Raw genomic sequence first — 21,016 nt, 5'->3', positions numbered from 1 at the left:
ATTGATTAAGGCAAATGCTAATAGGCAAAGGTGCAGGACTGCATTACAGGACATTACAGGACAACGCATAAGGAATAGAACACTTTTATAACAGCACATCCAAAAGCGATTTGTTTCTCTTATTTTATGAACATTTGGCAACATAGAACACCATGTCATACTTTTTACAGTTTATACAGTAGTTTTATTTAATGTTGTGGACAATTAAGGGAAATGGTGTTGATTATATTATAGTAGCTTTAGAGAGCCATTTCTCTTTTTTTTCACTATTGAAGTTAATTGGACAAATAAACATACCTTGTTGTGTTACCAAAGAACCAGAACATTCACACTCCTCTGTCCTGAAGACTTTCCTGTGGTGGAGAACTTTGTCACTAAATTCCTTCCATAAATGTTAAATAAAAATCTCCTAAGAGATAACTCATTGTCCAACTTATAACTCATATCATTGATTATCTAATTTTTCTTTGTTAAAATACAAGGTTTCTTCATTTGTGTATTATTTGGCTTAGGTTGTTGCATTAATATAAACTAGACAACAAGAACTATTGTCTGGGTTTCTGTTATAGAAAACGATTCTTTGTGACCGTTCATATAAGAGAATTGAACAGTGCTCTGTGACGTTTAACATTCTTAATGAAGGCTCTCTCCTAAGATCACCACTGCTTTCTCTCTTTTTCACGCAATCTCAGTGACATTCCATGTAGTGGAAGTGGTGGAGGTTTCCTGTCAAGAGTCCAGAGCGAAAATTAGACACACTTTCTGTCACTCCCATCTTTTCTCTCGCCCTCTCTTTCACTAATGTGCGATCTGCTCTGGTGTGAACTCAACATTAACACTACTGCAAAGCCCACCAGCTGTCTTTTTGGCTGAATATGATGCAGCTGTTTATGAAGTTCCGTTAGACCTTAAAACCTGACTTGTATACAAGCCAAACTATGAAATAATAATAATAATAAAAAAAAGATTTTCCTATTGAGGTATCTTTTTAAAAACATTTTTTGCTGGTGATTGAGGTGTTATGTGGTGCATGTCTTGAAAGCTCAGCTGTTGAATCTGGCTATGTAACAGACTTGGGCTAGTTTTATAGGTTTGGCATGTAATAGTGTGTGCTAACGGTCTTTTAACAGCTGCAGATGCTGAAATATAAAGGGACGTAGAGCCACGCTTTTCAAAGTAAAGTCTATGTAACAAATCCATGGGTCTGACTGACTCACTGTCTGACCCCCATTTTTAAAAGGCACACATATGAAGAATCCTGAGATAAGAATGTATCCTGAGATGACAAGACAGAAGGGCTATTTTGTGCGCTGACTCAAGCTATGAATCAGTATATTGTGATTCATGATCAGGTTTTGTGATTCATGATATTGTGACTAGGCACTGGTAAGCATCTGGCTCGCTACACATTGGGACACGCATTACTGCTACTGTGACTAACTTCCAATTTCCTCATCAGTTCCTCTTAAAACCTAAACATATAAAACGCATATTTAGGTTAAAATTTGATAGTAAACACACACGTCGTTCTCGATTGTAGGCTAGATGGTGAATTTTTTTTTTTTTATAAATCAATAAATAATCAATTAAATAAATAAATTATATATATATAAAACAGATTGCCAAAAATATTACACTATATGGACAAAAATATTGGGACATTACAAGCTATATGTGTTTTGCAAACTGTTACAATAATGTTGGACGCACACAATTATATCAGATGTCCCTTGGATTTTCCCATTACCTGAACTGGGAGACCCAAACTTGTTCCAAAATTCACTGTGCACAAATTGAGTTTCATGATATGGTTTATATGGTTTGGAGAGGAAGATCTTGAGTGGTCTTCTCTAGAGCTCCAACCTCAAACCCTATTGAACACTTTTGGAATGAAATGGAACGCTGACTGCACCCCAAACCTTCTAACATCACCTACATCAGTACATGACTTTACTAACACCTTTTTGACCGAATAAGCACAAATCTCCACAAGCACACTCCAAAATCTAGTGTAACATATTCCCAGAAGAATGGATAATATTCTACCGGCAAATGGAAACTAAATGTCCAAACCTTTTGTCCAAATAGTGTATATAATATAACATTTGGGGAATATGTGAAGAAAATAATTTTACTTTGCTTATAATTAATATGTGATCAAAAGTCTTCATGAAGAATATTCTAGTTAACTTTGTTCAGTGCTTCATTCAATGTTTTTTTTGATGTACAGAATCAAAAGTCTGCAGCAGCCTTTTTTCTTCTCTATCATTTTGATTAAAGGTTATTTTTCCCACCTTTGCCACAAAACCTTGTTCATTTTTATACTTCTCAGCAAGTTACATGTTGGCCTTTCTGCCTTCGGTACTAATGGGAGGTTTGTATCTTGCGCTGCCTACCTTTTTTTTCTCACCTCACAACCTCCTCAAGAGCAGTGAAGCATGATACTTTGACCCTGTGCACACAGTGTGAAATTTGTTAGCTTGTTTCTGGGGGCTTCTCTTCACAGCTCTAATTATATGCTCCACTTGTGGTGGTCTTGCTCGGATGACCTGGACCTCATTACAAATTGCATACACTTCCAGTATTTTCATACTTTTTTCCACAGTGGGGTTTGTGAAGAGTAATTGCTCCGGGAAGTTTCTGATCTGGTACAACATTTTAATGTCCATTTTAATCTTTTTTAAGTAGGCAAACTGTAATGACTACAACCAGTGGTGAAATCCAAAGAATGTTTTTGATGTGAAAAAATAATGTGCAGTTGGTCCAAATTTTGTGCTCAGCGTAAGTTTTCTTTTTATGAAAAATATTGCTACAAAAAGTCTCTTGCCTCAATATTGTCCTCCAACATTGGCCTCTCATGGGGAATTACAGTGTTTTCTAATGGTTGAATTGAATCAACATTTTTTGTTTTACAATATTTTTTTTAACTGGGGTTTTTAGCTTCTCAAAATGCAGATTATTGTAATAAAAAAATAAATTCATAATATGTTCCGAGTCATAGCTCTGCACAGATCATTCTACATCTATTCAATTAGTCCAATCATTCGGTGTCTTGCTACATTAGCATATAACATTTGTATAGTCAGATTAGTCAAGGCAGGATTGAGAACCATGTGAACCACAGTGAGCTTGTGAATACTCTTAATTGAGGACGGTGTATTAAAATGTAAATGTACCTGTATGGCTCCTATCATAATTTAGTGTGTCAGCTGTCACGTTTCATTTGAGTCGGGTAAAGCATATGAGGGATTGGTTGGCTGTTAATGAGCAGTCATTGTGATGAGAATTTAAAGATGCTTCCTTTCTGCTAGTGCACACAACTGTACAGAAGTGAAATAGTGGAAATGGGAAAACGACCACAGAATTGAATTAGACGTGCAAAAAGCTGATGTGACATTATATTTTGATATTGGATTTTTATTTTTGTTCTGTTTTGGCAGGACATGCTCAGGTAAGCTTTTAAAAATGTCCAAATTCCGCAGAGATAGCTAACCTACTTAGCATTGTATCGCTTGATGTCTGAGCTTCTGCACAAATGTTAACCTTTTCATAAAAAAAAAAAAGAAACTCATTCACAGCTCAATTTCATTTTAAAATGACAGTATGTTAAATGGAACTAATACTGTTTGTAGTTGTTATGCAATCATTTGACTTCATGTTTACTGCCCTGTTTAACTTCCATCAAGTTACTATTGTACCTGGTGATTACAATTTCTCACTCTATTAACATTTTTTGTGGCAGCAGAAATGGGGGATAGGTTGGACTAGTTTATTAAAGTTTTACACTGCATCCGGAAAGTATTCACAGATCAAGTTAACATTCAAGGTTCAGCCTTATTTCAAAATGGATTTATTTTAATATTTTCCTCAAAATTCTACAAACAATACCCCATAATGACAACGTGAAAGAAGTGTGTTTAAAATCTTTGCAAATGTATTACACTAACAATTGAGGTGCATCCTGTTTCCACTGATCATCCTTGAGATGTTTTTACAATTGGAAAAAGACAGTTTCCTTTGTTTCTGGGGGCTTCTCTTCACAGCTCTAATTATATGTTCCACTTGTGGTAAATTCAGTTTATTGGACATGATTTGGAAAGGCACACACCTGTTTATATAAGGTCCCCACAGTTAACAGTGCATGTCAGAGTACAAACCAAACCATGAAGTTCAAGGAATTGTCTGTAGACCTCTGAGACAGGATTGTATCGAGGCACAGATCTGGGGACTACTTGAGCAGGCTGCCTGGCCAAACTGAGCGATCGGGTGAGAAGGAAATTAGTCAGGGAGGTGACCAAGAACCTGATGGTCACTCTGAAAGAGCTTCATCGCTTTTCTGTGAAGAGAGAGCAACCACGGCACATGACAGCCATGCACTGTACATCAAATTATCTTAATTGACCAAATCTCAATGTGTAAGTGATGTTCAGATATTGCAAAGATCGAGATTGGGATAACAAATACATTTTTTGTGAAGTGATTAATTGATGTACTTCTTAATTATCTGTGATATTCGTGTGACCCTTGTTACCCTTATGCAAAGTCTGAGGAGGTAAAGATGTTCCAAATATGAGGTACTTTAAGGGTCTTTGTGAGGGTTTTTATTTATATGTGCTGGAAACCTGTCAAGCCTGTTAACGAAGATTACCTCAAACACTGTTGAAGGTACTTGTCTAAAAGCACCCAAAATGAGTAGAGAAATATGGGCAAAATCGCCAATTCTGTTTTGCCAACCTTTTTCTCCTTATAGTGCCGGTCCCAAGCCTGGATAAATTGGGGAGGGTTGCGTTAGGAAGGGCATCCAGCGTAAAAACATGTGCCAAATCCAACGTGCGGAGGATCCGCTGTGGCGACCCCCCCCCCCCTAACGGAAGAAGCCGAAAGAAAGTATACTGTCCTGCACTTACTCATTCCACCACAGCACAAGGAGAAAGAGGTTGGCAAAACAGAATTGGGATCAGCAGAGAGATGAGAAAAGTAGACAGGACTACAAGAAGATGTGGCAGCAGGTGAAGAGGGATGTGACAAAAGCCAAGGAAAAGGCATATGAGAAGTTGTATGAGGAGTTGGAAGGAGAAAAGGATTTGTACCGATTGGCCAGGTCAGGACAGTGTAACAGCGGTGAAGTGTGCAGTAGGAACGACAGACTGTCTTAATGTGGAGGTTGGACTGCATCAAGGATTGGCTCTGAGCCCTTTCCTGTGTGCAGTGGTGATGGACAGGTTGCCAGACAGGAGTCTCCGTGGGCTATGATGTTTGCAGATGATATAGTGATTTGTGGTGCGAGTAGGAAACAGATTGAGAAGAACCTGGAGGGGTGGAGGTACACGCTGGAAAAAAGGGTAATGAAAGTCAGTAGGAGTAAGACAGAGTACATGTGTGTGAATGAGAGGGAGGAGTTCAAGTACCTGGGGTCAACAGTGCAAGTAATGGAGAGTGTGTTAGAAAAGTGAAGAAAAGTGTGCAGGCAAGGTGGAGTGGGTGGAGAAGAGTAGCAGGAGTGATTTGTGATAGAAAGGTATCTGCACGGGTGAAAGGGAAAGTTTGTAGGACTGTGGTGAGACCTGCAATGTTGTATGGTTTAGATACAGTGGCACTGACTAAAAGACAGTTAGGAGTGACGAGGATGGACAGAATAAGAAACTAGTTTATTAGAGGGACAATTCATGTAGGAAGTTTTGGAGAGAAAATGAGAGAGGTGTGATTAAGATGGTTTGGACATGTGCAGAGGAGGGACATGGGATATGTCGGTAGAAGAATGCTGAGGATAGAGCCACCAGGAACAAGGAAAAAAGGAAGACCAAGAAGGATGTTTATGGATTTGGTAAGGGAAGACATGCAGGTAGTTGGATTGAAAGAGGCAGATGTAGAGGACAGGGGGGTATAGAGACAGATGATCCACTGTGGCGACCCCTAATGGGAGAAGCTAAAAGAAGAAGAAAAAGAAGACTACAATTATTTTGATCATTTGTAGTGTCTGGCTGATGTGGCAACGATTTCATTAAAGTCTCCTCTGGACATAAATCATACTACAGCAACCTTTAAACAGGGAATGTGACAGCACTGAAAACACATACACCATTTTGTCCCACTAGATTTTGGGCTGTGCTTGTGGAGATTTGTGCTCATTCAGCCACAGGGGTGTTAGTAAAGTCAGGTACTGATGTAGGGTGAGGAGGCCTGGGGTGCAGTCAGTGTTACAGTTCATCCCAGTAGTATTTGATAGGGCTGAGATAAGAGCTCTACAGCAGGCTACTCAAGATTTTCAACTCCAACCCATGTAAACTATATCTTTATAGAGCTGGATTTTGTGCACGAGGGCATTGTCATGCTGGAACAGGTTTGGGTCTCCTAGTTCAAGTAAAGGAAAAGAACGTAATGAAACAACATCCAAGGACATCCTATACAATTGTATGTCTTCAAGTTTGTAGTAACTGTTTGGGGAAGAACCACAAATGGCTGAAAAAGTCATGTTTTTCTAAACTGTGAGTGTATTTGTATATTTAGTATATATGTACATGTAAGGAGACTGTTGTCCAAAGATTTAGCTTAAAATATTATTCTTTCATTCCACCCAAATATAAATGCTTTATTATAGTACTGTGATATCTTCTGGATATTGATCTGTAAAAAGATCACTTGAATTATTACGTCACAAATTGCTAAATCAACTTGCGATCATTGTCAAATGTTTAATGGTGGAAATGCACAGCAAACATAAAAAAGACAGTATGCAGTCATGAGATTCTGCTCAACTCAGCAAACTGCTTTTGTCACATACATGGTCACATGTGCACACACTGTGACATGGTGGAATTGTGCAAGCAATTTTGTATTAGGCATGCTTGGTGTTTATGCCAACTTGGAGTAGGATCCCAGATCCCTTTCCAAATTTGAGTCTTCACAAACTACTTTACTGACCTTTTAATGTCCATAGCTCAGCAAGCCTGTTGTCCACTTGTCATCCAGGACATCCACGCTGCTCAGAGCCAAATAGCATTCTGCTTCTGTGCTAAAATCTTGGCTGGATGTTTTGTTCAAAATTGTTTTGTGCTCCCTGAGCTGCTGCTGTCTTTATAAAGAACAAGGTGCAAAGTTGTGCATTATAGTGGATTTAATTCTCTTTAAACCACACAAGGGATGCAGCAGATTCGATGCTGGTCTCAGGTACTAGGCAATATGTGAAGTAGGCATAGTGCATGATGTTTTCCTATTGACCAGTGATATAACAGCAATCTTGACTGATTTCAGGATATAATAATACAAAATAATTATTATCAGCCACATGTCCTTGATCACTCAAAGCTGAATCACATTGTCTGGCACATTCTTACATTCTTCATAAGACTCTTTGTCTCATGTGCGTATTGTCTGTTGGTGCTTGTTTTTTCCTTGATGTCGTCAGCATTGTTCAGACAAGATATTTTTTGTTTGTATTAGCTTTTTTATGTTTGCGCTATAACTAAAAGGAATATCGCTCCTTCCATGACACATGAATAATGATAAAAGCAAACGATGACAACTATATTGTTTGAAAATATCAGCAGCACATATTATAGCATTTTCATACAGTGAAAAAAGGTTGTTAAAAACCTTTTATTGTGAATGTTTAGGGTTAAGAGTTAAGGCCATTTAACCCTCTCTGCTTCAAAGGGCGCTGTATCATGGCTGTGCTCTGACCTCAGCTTCATAATAGCCTGGGAGATGCAAAGAAATAATTTCACTGTGCTGTAACATACATGTGACAAATGAAAGAGCATCTTTTTTAAAAAGATAAAAAAAAAAGAAGTGCAAGGTGCCCTGAATTGTTTGCACAAAGTAGAACTGTTAAGCAACCTTTTTCTTTTTAATCCTCTGACACTGCACACTTGACCTTGTGCTCATTTTCAGTATTCATACTCACAGATACTGCACTTGAATCCACTGCTCTCTCACTCTATATCAAAGATACTATTTAAACATCTCACCTTTAAGAGTTTAATGTCAGCAGCACATAACAGCATCTAGCATAGGCACTAAATAAAGTCTTCCATGACACCTTGATAGCTTAATTGTAAGTAAGAATTCCTATTCGTTCTTAAATAAATGGGTTTCAGATCCCTAGATACAAGACAAAGGTCCTTCACACAAATAGAACCCCATGACATCACTCCTTTACCTCTCCTATTGGTTGTATTTTTACTTTCCCAAAGCGATCAGTCATGGCACTGTCATCATATATCTCCATACTTGACATCATTCTGATCATTACTGTCATGTAAATCTCTCAACTTGACATCTCCATAACCATAACTGACACAATATGCACACATCATTGGGTCTTTAATCATACATTTGTCTACGTGACAGCAGCGTGATGAAAGACAACCTCTTTATCTTTACTGAAGATGGAATTGCACTGGCCCAGGATAGAGACAAGAGAATAGGACATGCTGGAAAGAAGGGGTCGCTTGTATTTACGGGGTGTTGATGGATTATAAAACCGGCCGCTTAGGACGTTGTGGTTATTTTCGTGAAGGCCTCTTGCTCCTATAGTTGAGGCCTCGTAGTCTCCATGGTGATGTTACGGGATCTGGCAAAGCTATATTTACTTGATGCAAGAGTGCTGGAACTCTGGGTCTCATTAGGCATTGGGGGAGTCGTAATTGCGCTGAGAATCTGCAGAGTGACACAATACACCATGTTTTCTCTCTGTAAAGTTTCTGTCTTTGCAGCTGGAAAGTGCTTTCCAGATCATTGCTCCTGATTGTTAGAGTTCCAGTGTTATAAATATAGGTTTTTATAAAAGACACAATATTATATACAGAGCTGAATATTTATTGTGCACTTTGTAGTTTTCTAGCATGCTCATTATGGTCAGTCAGCAGTGCTACAGATAAAAAGCACATGAATGTCAATAACAAAAATATTTAACAAATGACCCTTACAGTCCTAAATCATATGTGCTTAAACACATATTATCTGGCAACAGGTGTAGGTTGACGACAAACTAATTAAGCCTATATATAGATTAAGTTCACAGGACTGTTAAATGCTTGATTCTGATTTGTCAGATAGTGTAGTTTAATGTTTATAACAGCAGCTCTGCCAGCACTGTACCCATACTAATACTTAAATGTCTCAGTAGTAACTTACACAGGACTTGTATGATGGACTCCAGTGTCAGTGTTTTGCAACAGTCCAAGCTAAAGCTTCGTTAAAAAATCTCCACAGGAGAATCTTCAGGACTGGCAGATCTGCATTGCATTCTTTTCTCAGTAAAATTAAGGGATGTGTTTTTTTTTATTTTTATATCTATCTTATCAATCAGTTTTTGAGACATTAGACTTCTGATTAGAAGGTTGTGAGTTCAAATGGCAGCACCACTTAGCTTTCATTGCTGAGCTCTTGAGCAAGGCCCTTAATCCTCAATTGCAGTTTCATAAATTAGCTAACTATAAATCGTTCTGGTTAATCGTTTAAATCAAATTTCATAAATGTCAAAAAAGGGGAAAAGAGAGATTTGGTAATGAAATGAATGTTGATAGCTGTTATTATGCTGCTCATTAAATGTTACATTAAGATTAAATAAAATATGATATTGTATAATCAATTCCAAAACAGGATGCGTTACACCACCCTATTGTTGATTCTTACACTTATAAGGAAGAAACTTATATAAAGGCACTACACTTAAATGCACTTTTATACAACTTTATAACAGCTTTATCTCAGTAAAGCTGCTTTAAAACAATGTCTGTTGTAAAAAGCACTATATAAATAATAATGTTCTTATTCTATTACCATGATAGTATCCTAAAAGCATGTTTGTATTCTTTATATATACAAACATCTATATACCAAAATCTAGGATTTTAATGAGCTCTAGATTTGTTTCAGGTAATTGATGTTCATTTTTAAATCTAAATCTAAATCTACAATAAAATGGCTTCCTGTGAAAGAAGCAGTCTGGTTAATATGTGTACTATGGAAACGGCCCACATTTAAGTCACTATGGATTCACACAAAGTCAAGTCAAGTCAAGTCAAGTCAAGTCAAGTTCATTTCTATAGTGCTTTTCACAACAGACATTGTCTCAAAGCAGCTTTACAGAAATCAACAGTTAAGGAGAATGGTGTGCTTTTTCTACAGTCTTATACAGTCATTGTGGTTATAAAACTAGGAGCTACTGAGCAACTTATAAAATAGCTCAACATTTGCGATCATCACAAATCCAACACCAGCTTCTCCATGCCAGAGCCTTTAAACACACCAGGAGGTCCAATGTCAAAACTCCACACGTAAAGTGGGATCCAATTGGCACTGGTACGTTTTTAGATGGTAAGGGATGTTTGTGAGTTCGGCATCTACTTCTTTAAAGGTCCATAATTTTCATGAGGTGGGACATGACTGGGGCTGGAGCAACCTCAGGATGCCTCGGGATGGGGAAAAAAAAGAGAGGCAGTGGAGAAAAAAAAACGTAGCTGCTGTTCATGATATTAACAGCACAAGATGATAATGTGCATTTGATTAGATGTACTGGAGCACAAGTTTATAATATGTGATGTATGTTATGTGCAGGCTTTGCTTAAAAGAAACGTTTTTAATCTGCACTTAAACTGAAAGAGTGTGTCTGAGCCCTGAACACTGTCAGGAAGACTATTCCACAGCTAAATGTGAAAATGCTCTACCGCCTTTAGTGGACTTTGCTATTCTAGGAACTATTAGAAGTCCAGAGTTTTGAGATCTCAAGGATCGTGACGGATTGTAGCGTGTTAGAAGACTGGATAGATACATGGGAGCTAAACCATTTAGTGTTTTGTAAGTAAAAGCAGTAGTTTGTACTCGATTCAAAACTTAACAGGAAGCCAGTGTAGGGATGATAAGATTGGGGTTATATGATCATATTTTCTCGACCTTGTGAGAACTCTGGCTGCCGCATTCTGGATTAACTGAAGCTTGTTTATTAATGATGCAGGACATCCACCTAGTAATGCATTACAATAGTCTATTCTGGAGGTCATGAACGCATGGACGAGCTTCTCTGCATCAGATATAGATATGCTTCATAGCTTATAGTCAGCATGAACTATGTCTTCAGTCATTCATTAAACTGTCTACTGCCTAATATAAATCATTACGTCATCATCTCTACTCTTGCCAATTTAGGGACTTGATTCCATGCTTTGGCCTGGTTCCCTTTAAGCATACATGATCAATCTTACCACATTGAGAAGTTCCCCTTCATCACCTTACAGTCCAAAAATGGAGTCCCTCAGGGATAAGGACTTGGTCCACTCCTGATTGTCTTGTATACAGACATCACTGCTGTCCAGACTTTTTATAATCCCGGTGACACTATACGCTTTCTGATCAATTTAATCAAAAAACCATACGAATTTCTTCTTCATAACATCTCGAAAATATAACATTTCCAGCACTTGTGGTATTTAGTCTTAACTACTAAAACTTTCTTTCTACAGTATGTTCTCCATATGTATTATTTTCTTCCCCAAGCATTTAGTATTCTGCTTCACTCTCTTATAACCCCTAAGGTCTCTGTACCACCTCATCATGTACCTTGGTTAACAATATGCACTGGTACAGCAACTCAGGTCTTTAACCTCAATATGCCTGACATGTTCTTCTCTTAAGCCTGAACATGCTTGTAATGCTCAAACTCACTGCTTCAGTGTTTTGGCTGGTGTTCTTTAGTGTTCTCACTATAGATCAAAGAACAAGCCTTGATGTCTACTTGGGATGGTTCTGTAAAAGTAAAATGGAAGGTTTTTAGAGCTTTGGGAAAGTAATAGAGGCCTCTTACTTTCCCAAAGCTCTAAAACCTTCCACTTTAAGCGGTCTCTAGGAAAACACTAACATTCTACACATTTCCTTTGCATCAATCTTGTTGCAACATCTTTATTTGTTATTTATTTGTGTTATTATTTATGCATTAAGATGTTTCTACTGATTCTTTTGTATTGATTATAAACTTAGATAGAAATTGTTTTTGTGTAATCATATTAAGCACTTTTACCCCATTCAGGCATCAACATTGATTTTTTCAGGTTATGAATAATTTTTTCTTTGAATCTTTATACTTTCAGTTCTTGTAAGAATTTCTATTCCCCTTTAGACACATTTCTGAATGCTACGCACATGAAAAGTATTATAACACTTTTAAATCCAGACATTTCTGCACTAAATTCTGCACCTACGATTGAAGGCAAAAGTTAGTACCCCCTATCGTTTTTTTTTTTATGTATAAAGACCACAAAATGAGTGCACCTTCCAATAAGACAGTATAAATCAAAATTAAGAAAAATATAATTGAGAAAAATAAGTTTTTCTATGACCTCTGTCTTCAGGCCTGAAGAAGTTTGTGTTTGATATCTGAATAGATAAATTAAGAAGAATGTGGTTCAAGTGAGATTCAAATGTTACCAGTGACATTTTATAGCCCTCACATTCAGCATTCATAATGCAAATTAATGTATTTGTGTTACTAGTGATAATCTGTTAAATCTAATAAAAAAAACCCCTCATTCATTAATTCATGATAAAAAGGCATAATTTTGTCTTCAACTGGTTGATATATACTTCCACAAGTGTTCTCTTTACACAACTTCCAGAAGTGTACTCTTTAATACAACTAAGTATTAAATGTGCATACATTCACTTTTATTGATGCAAGAATTTAGGTATGATTACATATGAGTGCATTATATATTGCACCATATATATTTTTTATTTTTTATATTTTTTGTTAAAAATAGATTGGAACCGTCAATGTATTTATTATTACTTTGCATATATTAGATTGTTGTAATGTATTCATTAAAGCAAAACATGAAAAATGAACGCATGATTATTCAAAGATCAAAAATCTAAGGTTTAGTATAGGAGCTTGCCCATTTTTGTAGATGTTATAAGGGTTACTAATACAAACCGTTATGAATTAAAATTCTTTATCCACATTTTATGTGTGTGCACTTAACTCTATCTAAAAAAATCCTCATGTTCCTAGACGTGTTGTACTGTATATTGCCACAGGGTCTTGCAGGGACATATTTGATCATAAACTGAGAAGTGGATTGAAGGACAATGAAAATTATTCATCTTGTAGGTGTTTAACGATTCAGAACAATAAATAATTTATGGTTAAGAGAAGATAATATAATATGGAGAGAAGGTAATAGCATTCTGCCAATTTGTCAATGTCCAGTTTGTATTTTCAAAGCATGCATGCACTCGGCATAGCAGATTGTGCTAATGCCTTTGGATCGACAACGAGATTAACCTGACCATGTGACTGCACAGTATGGCAGTACAGTGAGTCTTGACTGATGAGTGTGTTAACGAGGGTGACCTCCAGTGGCCCATTTTCACAAATATGGGAATGTGGCCATTGCTTAGGGGTGTGGAATCGAGGCCCACAACATAACTGGGATCCGATCCAATCCATAGTCTACTCCTCTAATTTTGGCTTTATACTAATACATTGCTTGTGAATGAACAGATATTGCCTTCTAAATACACTATATGTATTTAGGTTTGTATGTGGTTATTAAACATCTTATACCACATTTAGTCCCTATTTTCTGGTATAATACCTCCTGTTGTGTACTGATGTTTCAGTTCATCACAAAGGTCTTCAGTGGGGTTAAGATTAGCTTTCTATAGCAAGATTTGCCTCTTAACTCCTCTCAGAGCTCTATAGCAGGTCTTCCACTCCTCAAATTTTTTGAATATGCAGACTATATCTTTCTAGAGCTGGCTTTGTGCACAGGGGCATTGTCATGCTAAAACAGGTTTGGGTCACCTAGTTTAAGTGAAAGGAAAATTTTCGGGTCCAGAGGAATCCTATACAATTGTTAACGATACTGTTTAAATATTAAGAACTAAGCAGGAGGTGTGCTAGCTGGGTAGCAGGAACAGACATAAATAGAGCTACCTTATATGTACAAAAGGTTTGGGACACTTTACTTTTTCAGCCCTATGTGTTTTTTTCCCCAAAATTGTTTCCAGAGGAATCCTATACAATTGTGTGTCCCCAACATTGTGGTAACAATTTGGAGAAGAACCACATATAGCTGGAAAAGTCAGGTGTCTCAATGATATATATATACTGTATATATACTCGGAACTTGGATTGGAAGGTCACAAGTTTAAATCCCAGCACCATCAAGCTGCCACTGCTGGTCCCTTGAGCAAGGAACCCTACCCTCAACTGCTCACTTGTAAGTTGCTCTGGGGGTCTGCCAAATATAAATGAATAAATAAAAAATATATAAAAATCATTAGAGATTAGATTTGTATCAGGACCGGGATTAAACAAAAAAGATTCTTAAGCAGTGTGTTTATTCATTCATCCTTAGTAACCACCTAATCATAAACACAGTGGTGTAAATTAAGATTATATTTTGATTTAATCAAAACAACTAAATTACAGCACCCATTTTTGTTTAAACATATATGTGTTTAAGCAAATACAAATATCGATATTTGGAGTACTATACTAGACACAATAAAAGTGTAATTTGTTGTACTTTGTCTTAGCTTCATCATCATTCCTTAATATATACATTTTATGTAAAATGAATGATAGTGTGCAGTCTACAGTTTATACACGGATCTTTACACAGGAATTTATTTTCGAATCAAATAAAATTTAATTTGTCAAATACAGAGTACAACATGCAGTGAAATACGTTTTGCCACTGGCCAACATATAAATAGAAAAAGTAAAAAGAAAAGAAAAAATAAAATGTAAATAAAAATATATAAAGTATAACTATAAAGTATTAAATATACAGATAAAAAATACATACATTTATATACTAATACAGTTATATTCTATATATATATATACAAGAATAAGACAGAAAGGGTGGGTGTGTATATAACAGAGATATTGACAGAAGTCCAGATTAAGTGTCCCAGTGTGATTGTCAGTAAAGTGTTATTGTGCTGTTCGGAAGTGACACTGAGGTGTGCCAGTCTTGTGTTAAAGTGACAGTTGTGCAATTGCGCAAAAAAATTGGCAAAAAGAAGAAATTGTCGATTTTTTTGGCAATGTTCGAGTCATGTTCAGCCATAGCCAAACATTGTTCTGTGTGGTGCCTTGCACTGACCTGTGCATTTATTGTCCTGAGTAATGAAATTGACCTTCATAGCTGATAATTATAGAGATATAATTCCTGATGTACATTAATCTCCTGGTAAAAACAATGCTGTGTTAATGTCATTCATTGTAGTTGCAATCCTTATTGAACCGAATGCCATTATTTAAAAGGGAAAGTGAATTAAATGATTGAGCTGTCTCTGTCTCTCTCTCTACTTCCTCAAGGGACTGGTGTCTTCTTTCTGGCCTGTGCAGATGGGGAACAGATCAGCTTTCTGTTTGACTGTATCGCTCGAGGAAGCTCTCCGAGGAGGACACCGTTTGGTTTGCGCCCCTCCCTATCAGGTCCATACTTCGTGTGTGTGTGTGTGTGTGTGTGTGTGTGTGTGTGTGTGTGTGTGTGTGTATGTGTGTGATACTCATTCTTTGTTCTAACACCGTGCACTTTTTGATTATTGATTAATGAATACATTAGTAAAAAAACAATCAAAGCTAATTTATGTAAGGAATAGAACACTTGAGGGCTTGCTGCTGTGGGAGAATAATGAAGGATGAGCTGCTATTACCAACCCACATTATTATTTTCCAGTTTGGTCAATTTATATACTGTACCTTCCTGAAACAAAACAAGTCCAATAATCACTTACATTGTCACAGCTATTAACAATTGTCCTGTCACCAGCATGGAGGAGGGTCGCTAAATGGTTTAGATGTTGGATTTCTGATCAGAAGGTTATGAGTTCAAATCCCACCACCTTAAGCGCCACTGCCATATCGCTTTATATAAAGGCATCTGCTAAAATGCCAGGAATGTGAGCATGCAACTGTCAAAGTATTTGGATCTGAAAACCTGCATCTTCTTACACAAAACTTCATATTGACAATACATTTTAGCACATTCATCATAGCCATTCCTATAGAATCTATAATATACATTTTTTAAATAAACCTAAGATTTGCATTCCAAACAAAACTACTGTTTCGAAACAATTAGTTCTGAACAATTAGAGTCGAGCATTTAACAACACAGGCATCAAAGATCCCATATTGAAGTCTAGAAATTACCCAATGTGGTTAAAGATACCAGTGACCTAATCTTTAGAGCTCTTGGATCATTGTCATTAACAAAAAAGCTCAAACATTGAGCAGTGAAGTGACCGAAAAGGAAAACTGTTACACATGGGTGAACACTTCACTTCTGAGAGCACTGACACTCCAAACAGTTAAAATAGTGCAGTTTATGGCATTATTCAGATCTTTTTAATGACAGCACTCATTGATACTACTCAGCGTACTCAGGGTAGCTGCCATTGCACTCTTTGTTAAAGATACTGCTTAAACGTTAAAAGCTAATCAGGAGGTGTGCTAGCTTGCTAGCAGGAACAGACATAAATGGAGCTAACTTATATGTACAAAAGGTTTGGGACACCCTACTTTTCCAGCCCTATGTGTATTTTCTCCCAAAATTGTTACCACAAAGTTGGAGTCATACAATTGTATAGGATGTCTTTAAACTGGGTAACAATACATTTTCCCTTCACTTGAACCTTGAGACCCAATCCTGTGCAAAAAGCCAGAGCTATAAACATGGTTTACATGGATTGAAGTGGAATATCTAGATTGGCCTGCTATATAGCCGTAAGCTTTGGGATGAAGTGGAATGCTGCACCCCAGGCCTTCTCAACTTACATTTAAACCTGACTTTACTAAATACTTGTGGCTAAATGAGCAAAGATCTCTATAAAAACACTCCATAATCTAGTGGAACATCTTCCCAAATGAGTTGAGGTTATTAAAACAGCAATGGGGACTAAATGTAGAGTTGTTTTTTAAAAAAAGCACATAGGAATGTTATGGTCAGGTGTCCACAAACTTTTAGTTTAATAGTGTAAATTAAATGTTATTATTGTTTATTTGTTGTGTGTTTTTTGTTTTTTTTCGTTTTGGTATTGAGTATAAAAAAAAATCCTCTCAGACCACAACACATGGTATTGATGCAGCCCAGACAGTGGCTCCAGACATTTCTCGATAAAATAAAAAGACACTTTAATTAACTTTCATTGATTTGTTCATTCATCGATTCTATACGCTGCATAGACTACAGCAGATTAAAATCAATGATCATAATGTCATAATTATAAAATATATATAAAAAAAGATTTGTTCCACACTCCTGTAGTTCTTTAACGTTTTGGAAAAACTGAGAACTGTTTGTTCTCCTGTATAAAACAGCCATCCACTATTTGTCATAATCCAGCTCTTTGTATATCTTGCACATTTCTCAATATATATCGCATTATTAGTGAGGCTTGAATCAATCACATTTGTCTGGAAATTATTATTATTATTATTATTATTATTATTATTATTTGCTTTTTTTTTTATTCTGCTCAAGTAATGAAAAACTCGTTGCTCTTGCATTAGCAGTGTGGAAGTCACTATTCAGGTGCAGTTTAGAGAGAGATGTCAAGAAGTAGCTTGGTGCATGAATTTAGTCAGGATTAATGGCCTGTAGCTGAATGAGCATGAAAGGTGAATGTAAGGTGCTGTGTGGAGAAAGCTTTTTTGTGTGTTGATTCTGTAACTCACCTTGAGCAGCAGAGTGGAGTGATATAAACCACTTGGAGTATAACTGATCACTCTTATGGTTTTTGTATCAGTACACCACAATATTTGCTTTACAGCCTCATACTTTTAAAGCTAATGGATTTCAATAGCACTTCATAATTTCAGCAGTGTGCATTACAATGAAATTCAGGGATGCATAATGCACAATTTGACTGAATAGCAATCATGGCTACTTAAATAGTTGAATTATATAGTTTTCTTTTACTATAATTTTAGCATAACGGGAGGTGGTAGCTTAGTGGTCAAGGCTCTGAGTTACTCATCGAAAAGTCAGGAGTTCAAGCCCCTGTATCAGCAAGCTCATTCTTGGCCCTTTAACAAGGCACTTAAAATTTTGTTAGGTAGGGATGCTGTGTCATGGCTGACCCAGCGCTCTGACCCCAACTTCCTAATATCACTGCGATATGCAAAGAATTATTAACTGTTTTGTTAAGGCATTGATGTATAGCAACAGGGGTCGTTGTTAACAGACCTTTAACAAACTCAGTTTAGCTTAAGTAGCGCGTTACAAGGCTAGTCTAAACACGCTAGCTTGCTAAGATGAAATCTGAAAATTGTGTAAAGCAAAGCATTATAAGATATTATATTATTAGAACAGTAAATTTATAAAATTGCCTTAATCTCCAAGTGATTTCCTGGTGCATTCCCTTGTTTATAGAATTCTTATCTGGTAGTGTTGCACTAGGTATTTTTTTTATCTAAAAATACATATTTCTAGATTATAAACCTGTATTTTAGCATTACTTCATTATTTGATAGATGCCATTAAAAGAGACACTATAGGAAAAAAATAGACATATTATATATATACTAGTATGGAGGCACACCAATGGATGCTAGTTTAAACTGAAACAAACAGACAAAAAGCTTCTGTATACTGAAAATGAAAGGCATGCTGGCTCTTGTGACAGGCTTACGAGGCAGGAGATCATAAGGTGTGTAGCCTCCCGCTTCCAGAAAACAAAGCATAAAGAACCTAAAAGAAAGATAGGGGCAGCATGGCGGTGTTAGCATCTCCCTCTCACAGTGCCAGGTTCTTAGTTCGATCCTGACTTTTTATGTATTTTCCCCATGTCCATGTTGGTTCTGGATTTTGCTGCCTGCAGGTTTGTGCATAATGTTTTGCGATGGATTAGGATTCCATCCACATTGTATTGCCAACACATTTCTAGCATTCCACCAAGTGAAATATTGATGTACCCCAGGACCCAAAACATAAGTCGAAATCAAAAAAGAACAAAGGGAATAAACATAATTTATTCATTTATTCATCTTCAGAAAGCACTTTATCCCGATTAGAATCATGGTGGATCAAGAGCAGAATCCTGGAACCCTGGGAATAAGCCAGGAACACACCAGAAGCATTACAGGACCGCTTTGTTTGGATAAATAAAATAGTCACGATAAAGCACATTTTTACACCCATACACTGTGACTCTTTTTTTAAGAAAGTTTTTCAGTATATAAGTCATATACACATATATACACAAAATTGCTTTCTGTAGTAACAGTGTTATTGAGTTTGCCTGTGGTTGGATCTAATACAGCAGCAGTAGCGTTTACTACTATTCACATTAAATCACTTTAATGATCATTAATGAGTTGTAATGAATGGTAATTAAATGATTTATAAAGGCTTCCCCAGGCTTAGTCTGACTTAACATCTGTATTATTCATACCAGTTTTCTCAGCATGCACCAGACAAACAAAACACTCTGTTTCCTCTCAAATTCTAATCCTAACACGCTCCTGATATTGTTGTAATAAATTATTTAGCTGTTTGCATTTTTTAAATTATCTTACATCAGAGATATTTAGTGGAGGATCAGTTGGTGGTGAGAAATCTGTGAATACTGAGTAGACTAAATTAGTATCATTATTAAAAATGTATATAAAACAATTGTGGATACTTTATTTGACCAAGAAATTCGCAGTGCTTTTTTTTTTAGGGCTAAAAGTAGCACTAGGGCTATCACTAGCACTGGCTCCTTAGCTAGGGCAGCGGGGAGCACGTATTCTGGCTCGGGAGTGTGTTTGTACTCTTCCCGCAGGTCGTCTCACATTTTATTTGTCAGATTAGCACGCCGCCAGCTTTACGTATTAATATATGATGTGACGAAGGACGTTTGCCAGGCAGAACCCTCCCCTGATACTTTGCATAGCTCAGCGCACTCGAACGGGATCAGGTGTCAAGTGTCACAGGCGGAATCAAAGCCACGGAGAGCCGCTGCATAAAGCCGATCATTGATGTTTGCATTATAAAGAGATTCTAGAAATATCTATTTACAGTCACTTATATCCTCTTACAGTTACACATGAGTCATAACAGCCAGGGCTCAGCAGAGTGGCACCACTGACTCATTTATTTTGTAAAGTTGGACAGGAGGTGGAGTCATATTTTGACATTTGCTGTTTACTAAGTGGGGTGGTCCTCCTGTGTGTGTGTGACTTCATATAAGCAATAATAAAAAAGAAAGCTCCTTTTTAGTTAGGATTTGGTACGATTTTATTTATAGTACAGTGCCCAATTCTAAAATCTGGCTGGATCAGAGGTGTTGAATAAGTTTCTATAACAATAGCTCTGTTCAGGTTTATATTAATGTGCTAGATTTTATATGGTATTGTTATCTATCTATTTGTCTGTTTGTCTGTCTCTTTAATTTACATTTTTTAAGCTGAATTAATTGAAAAAAATCACAATGACAAGTATCCATACACTTTGCTACATATATCCTGTGCATCCAATTTCTCTGGATCTGTACTTTGGTTTCTATTTTGACACATGGCTGCTTGGAATTTAATTAGATTTTTTATTTGCACTGTGAAAAGGCAAGAAACACACACCTCAGAGACTAGTACTTAAAAAAAAACAAGAAGTGGAAGTGGTAGCTCAGTGGTTAATGCTTTTGGTTACTGTTTAGAAATTTGGGATTTAAGCTCTGGTATTGCCAAGCGGCCACTCTTGGGCCCTTGGGTAAGGGTTTAACCATCTGTGCTCCAGGTGCGCTGTATCATGGTTGACCCTTTGCTCTGACCCCAGCTTCCCACCATTGGGATATGCGAAGAAAGAATTTCACTATTCAGTAATGTATGTATGACAAGAACATTCTTTCTTTCTTTCTTTCTTTCTTTCTTTCTTTCTTTCTTTCTTTCTTTCTTTCTTTCTTTCTTTCTTTCTTTCTTTCTTTCTTTCTTTCTTTCTTTCTTTCTTTCTTTCTTTCTAAGACTAGTTAGCCAGGTCCAAAATCTTTTGCCATTGTCAGGATTCAGGTTTTATTGCCACAC

At 36.8% G+C, this 21,016-nt stretch overlaps 1 protein-coding gene across 2 annotated transcripts in view; it reads left to right on the top strand.

Moving 5' to 3' along the window:
• Positions 1 to 21,016, top strand: part of dok7b (docking protein 7b) — a 45,160-nt gene that overhangs the window by 7,288 nt on the left and 16,856 nt on the right. For both annotated transcript variants that reach the window (XM_046872651.1, XM_046872642.1), the window contains exon 5: positions 15,329 to 15,448. In XM_046872651.1, the coding sequence (XP_046728607.1) occupies positions 15,329 to 15,448 (120 nt within the window). The remainder of the gene's footprint in view (positions 1 to 15,328; positions 15,449 to 21,016) is intronic.

This window comes from Silurus meridionalis, chromosome 2 (genome assembly GCF_014805685.1).
Source record: "Silurus meridionalis isolate SWU-2019-XX chromosome 2, ASM1480568v1, whole genome shotgun sequence".
In the NCBI taxonomy this organism is placed as follows: Eukaryota; Metazoa; Chordata; class Actinopteri; order Siluriformes; family Siluridae; genus Silurus; species Silurus meridionalis.
This window is presented reverse-complemented; position numbering and strand designations above follow the sequence as displayed.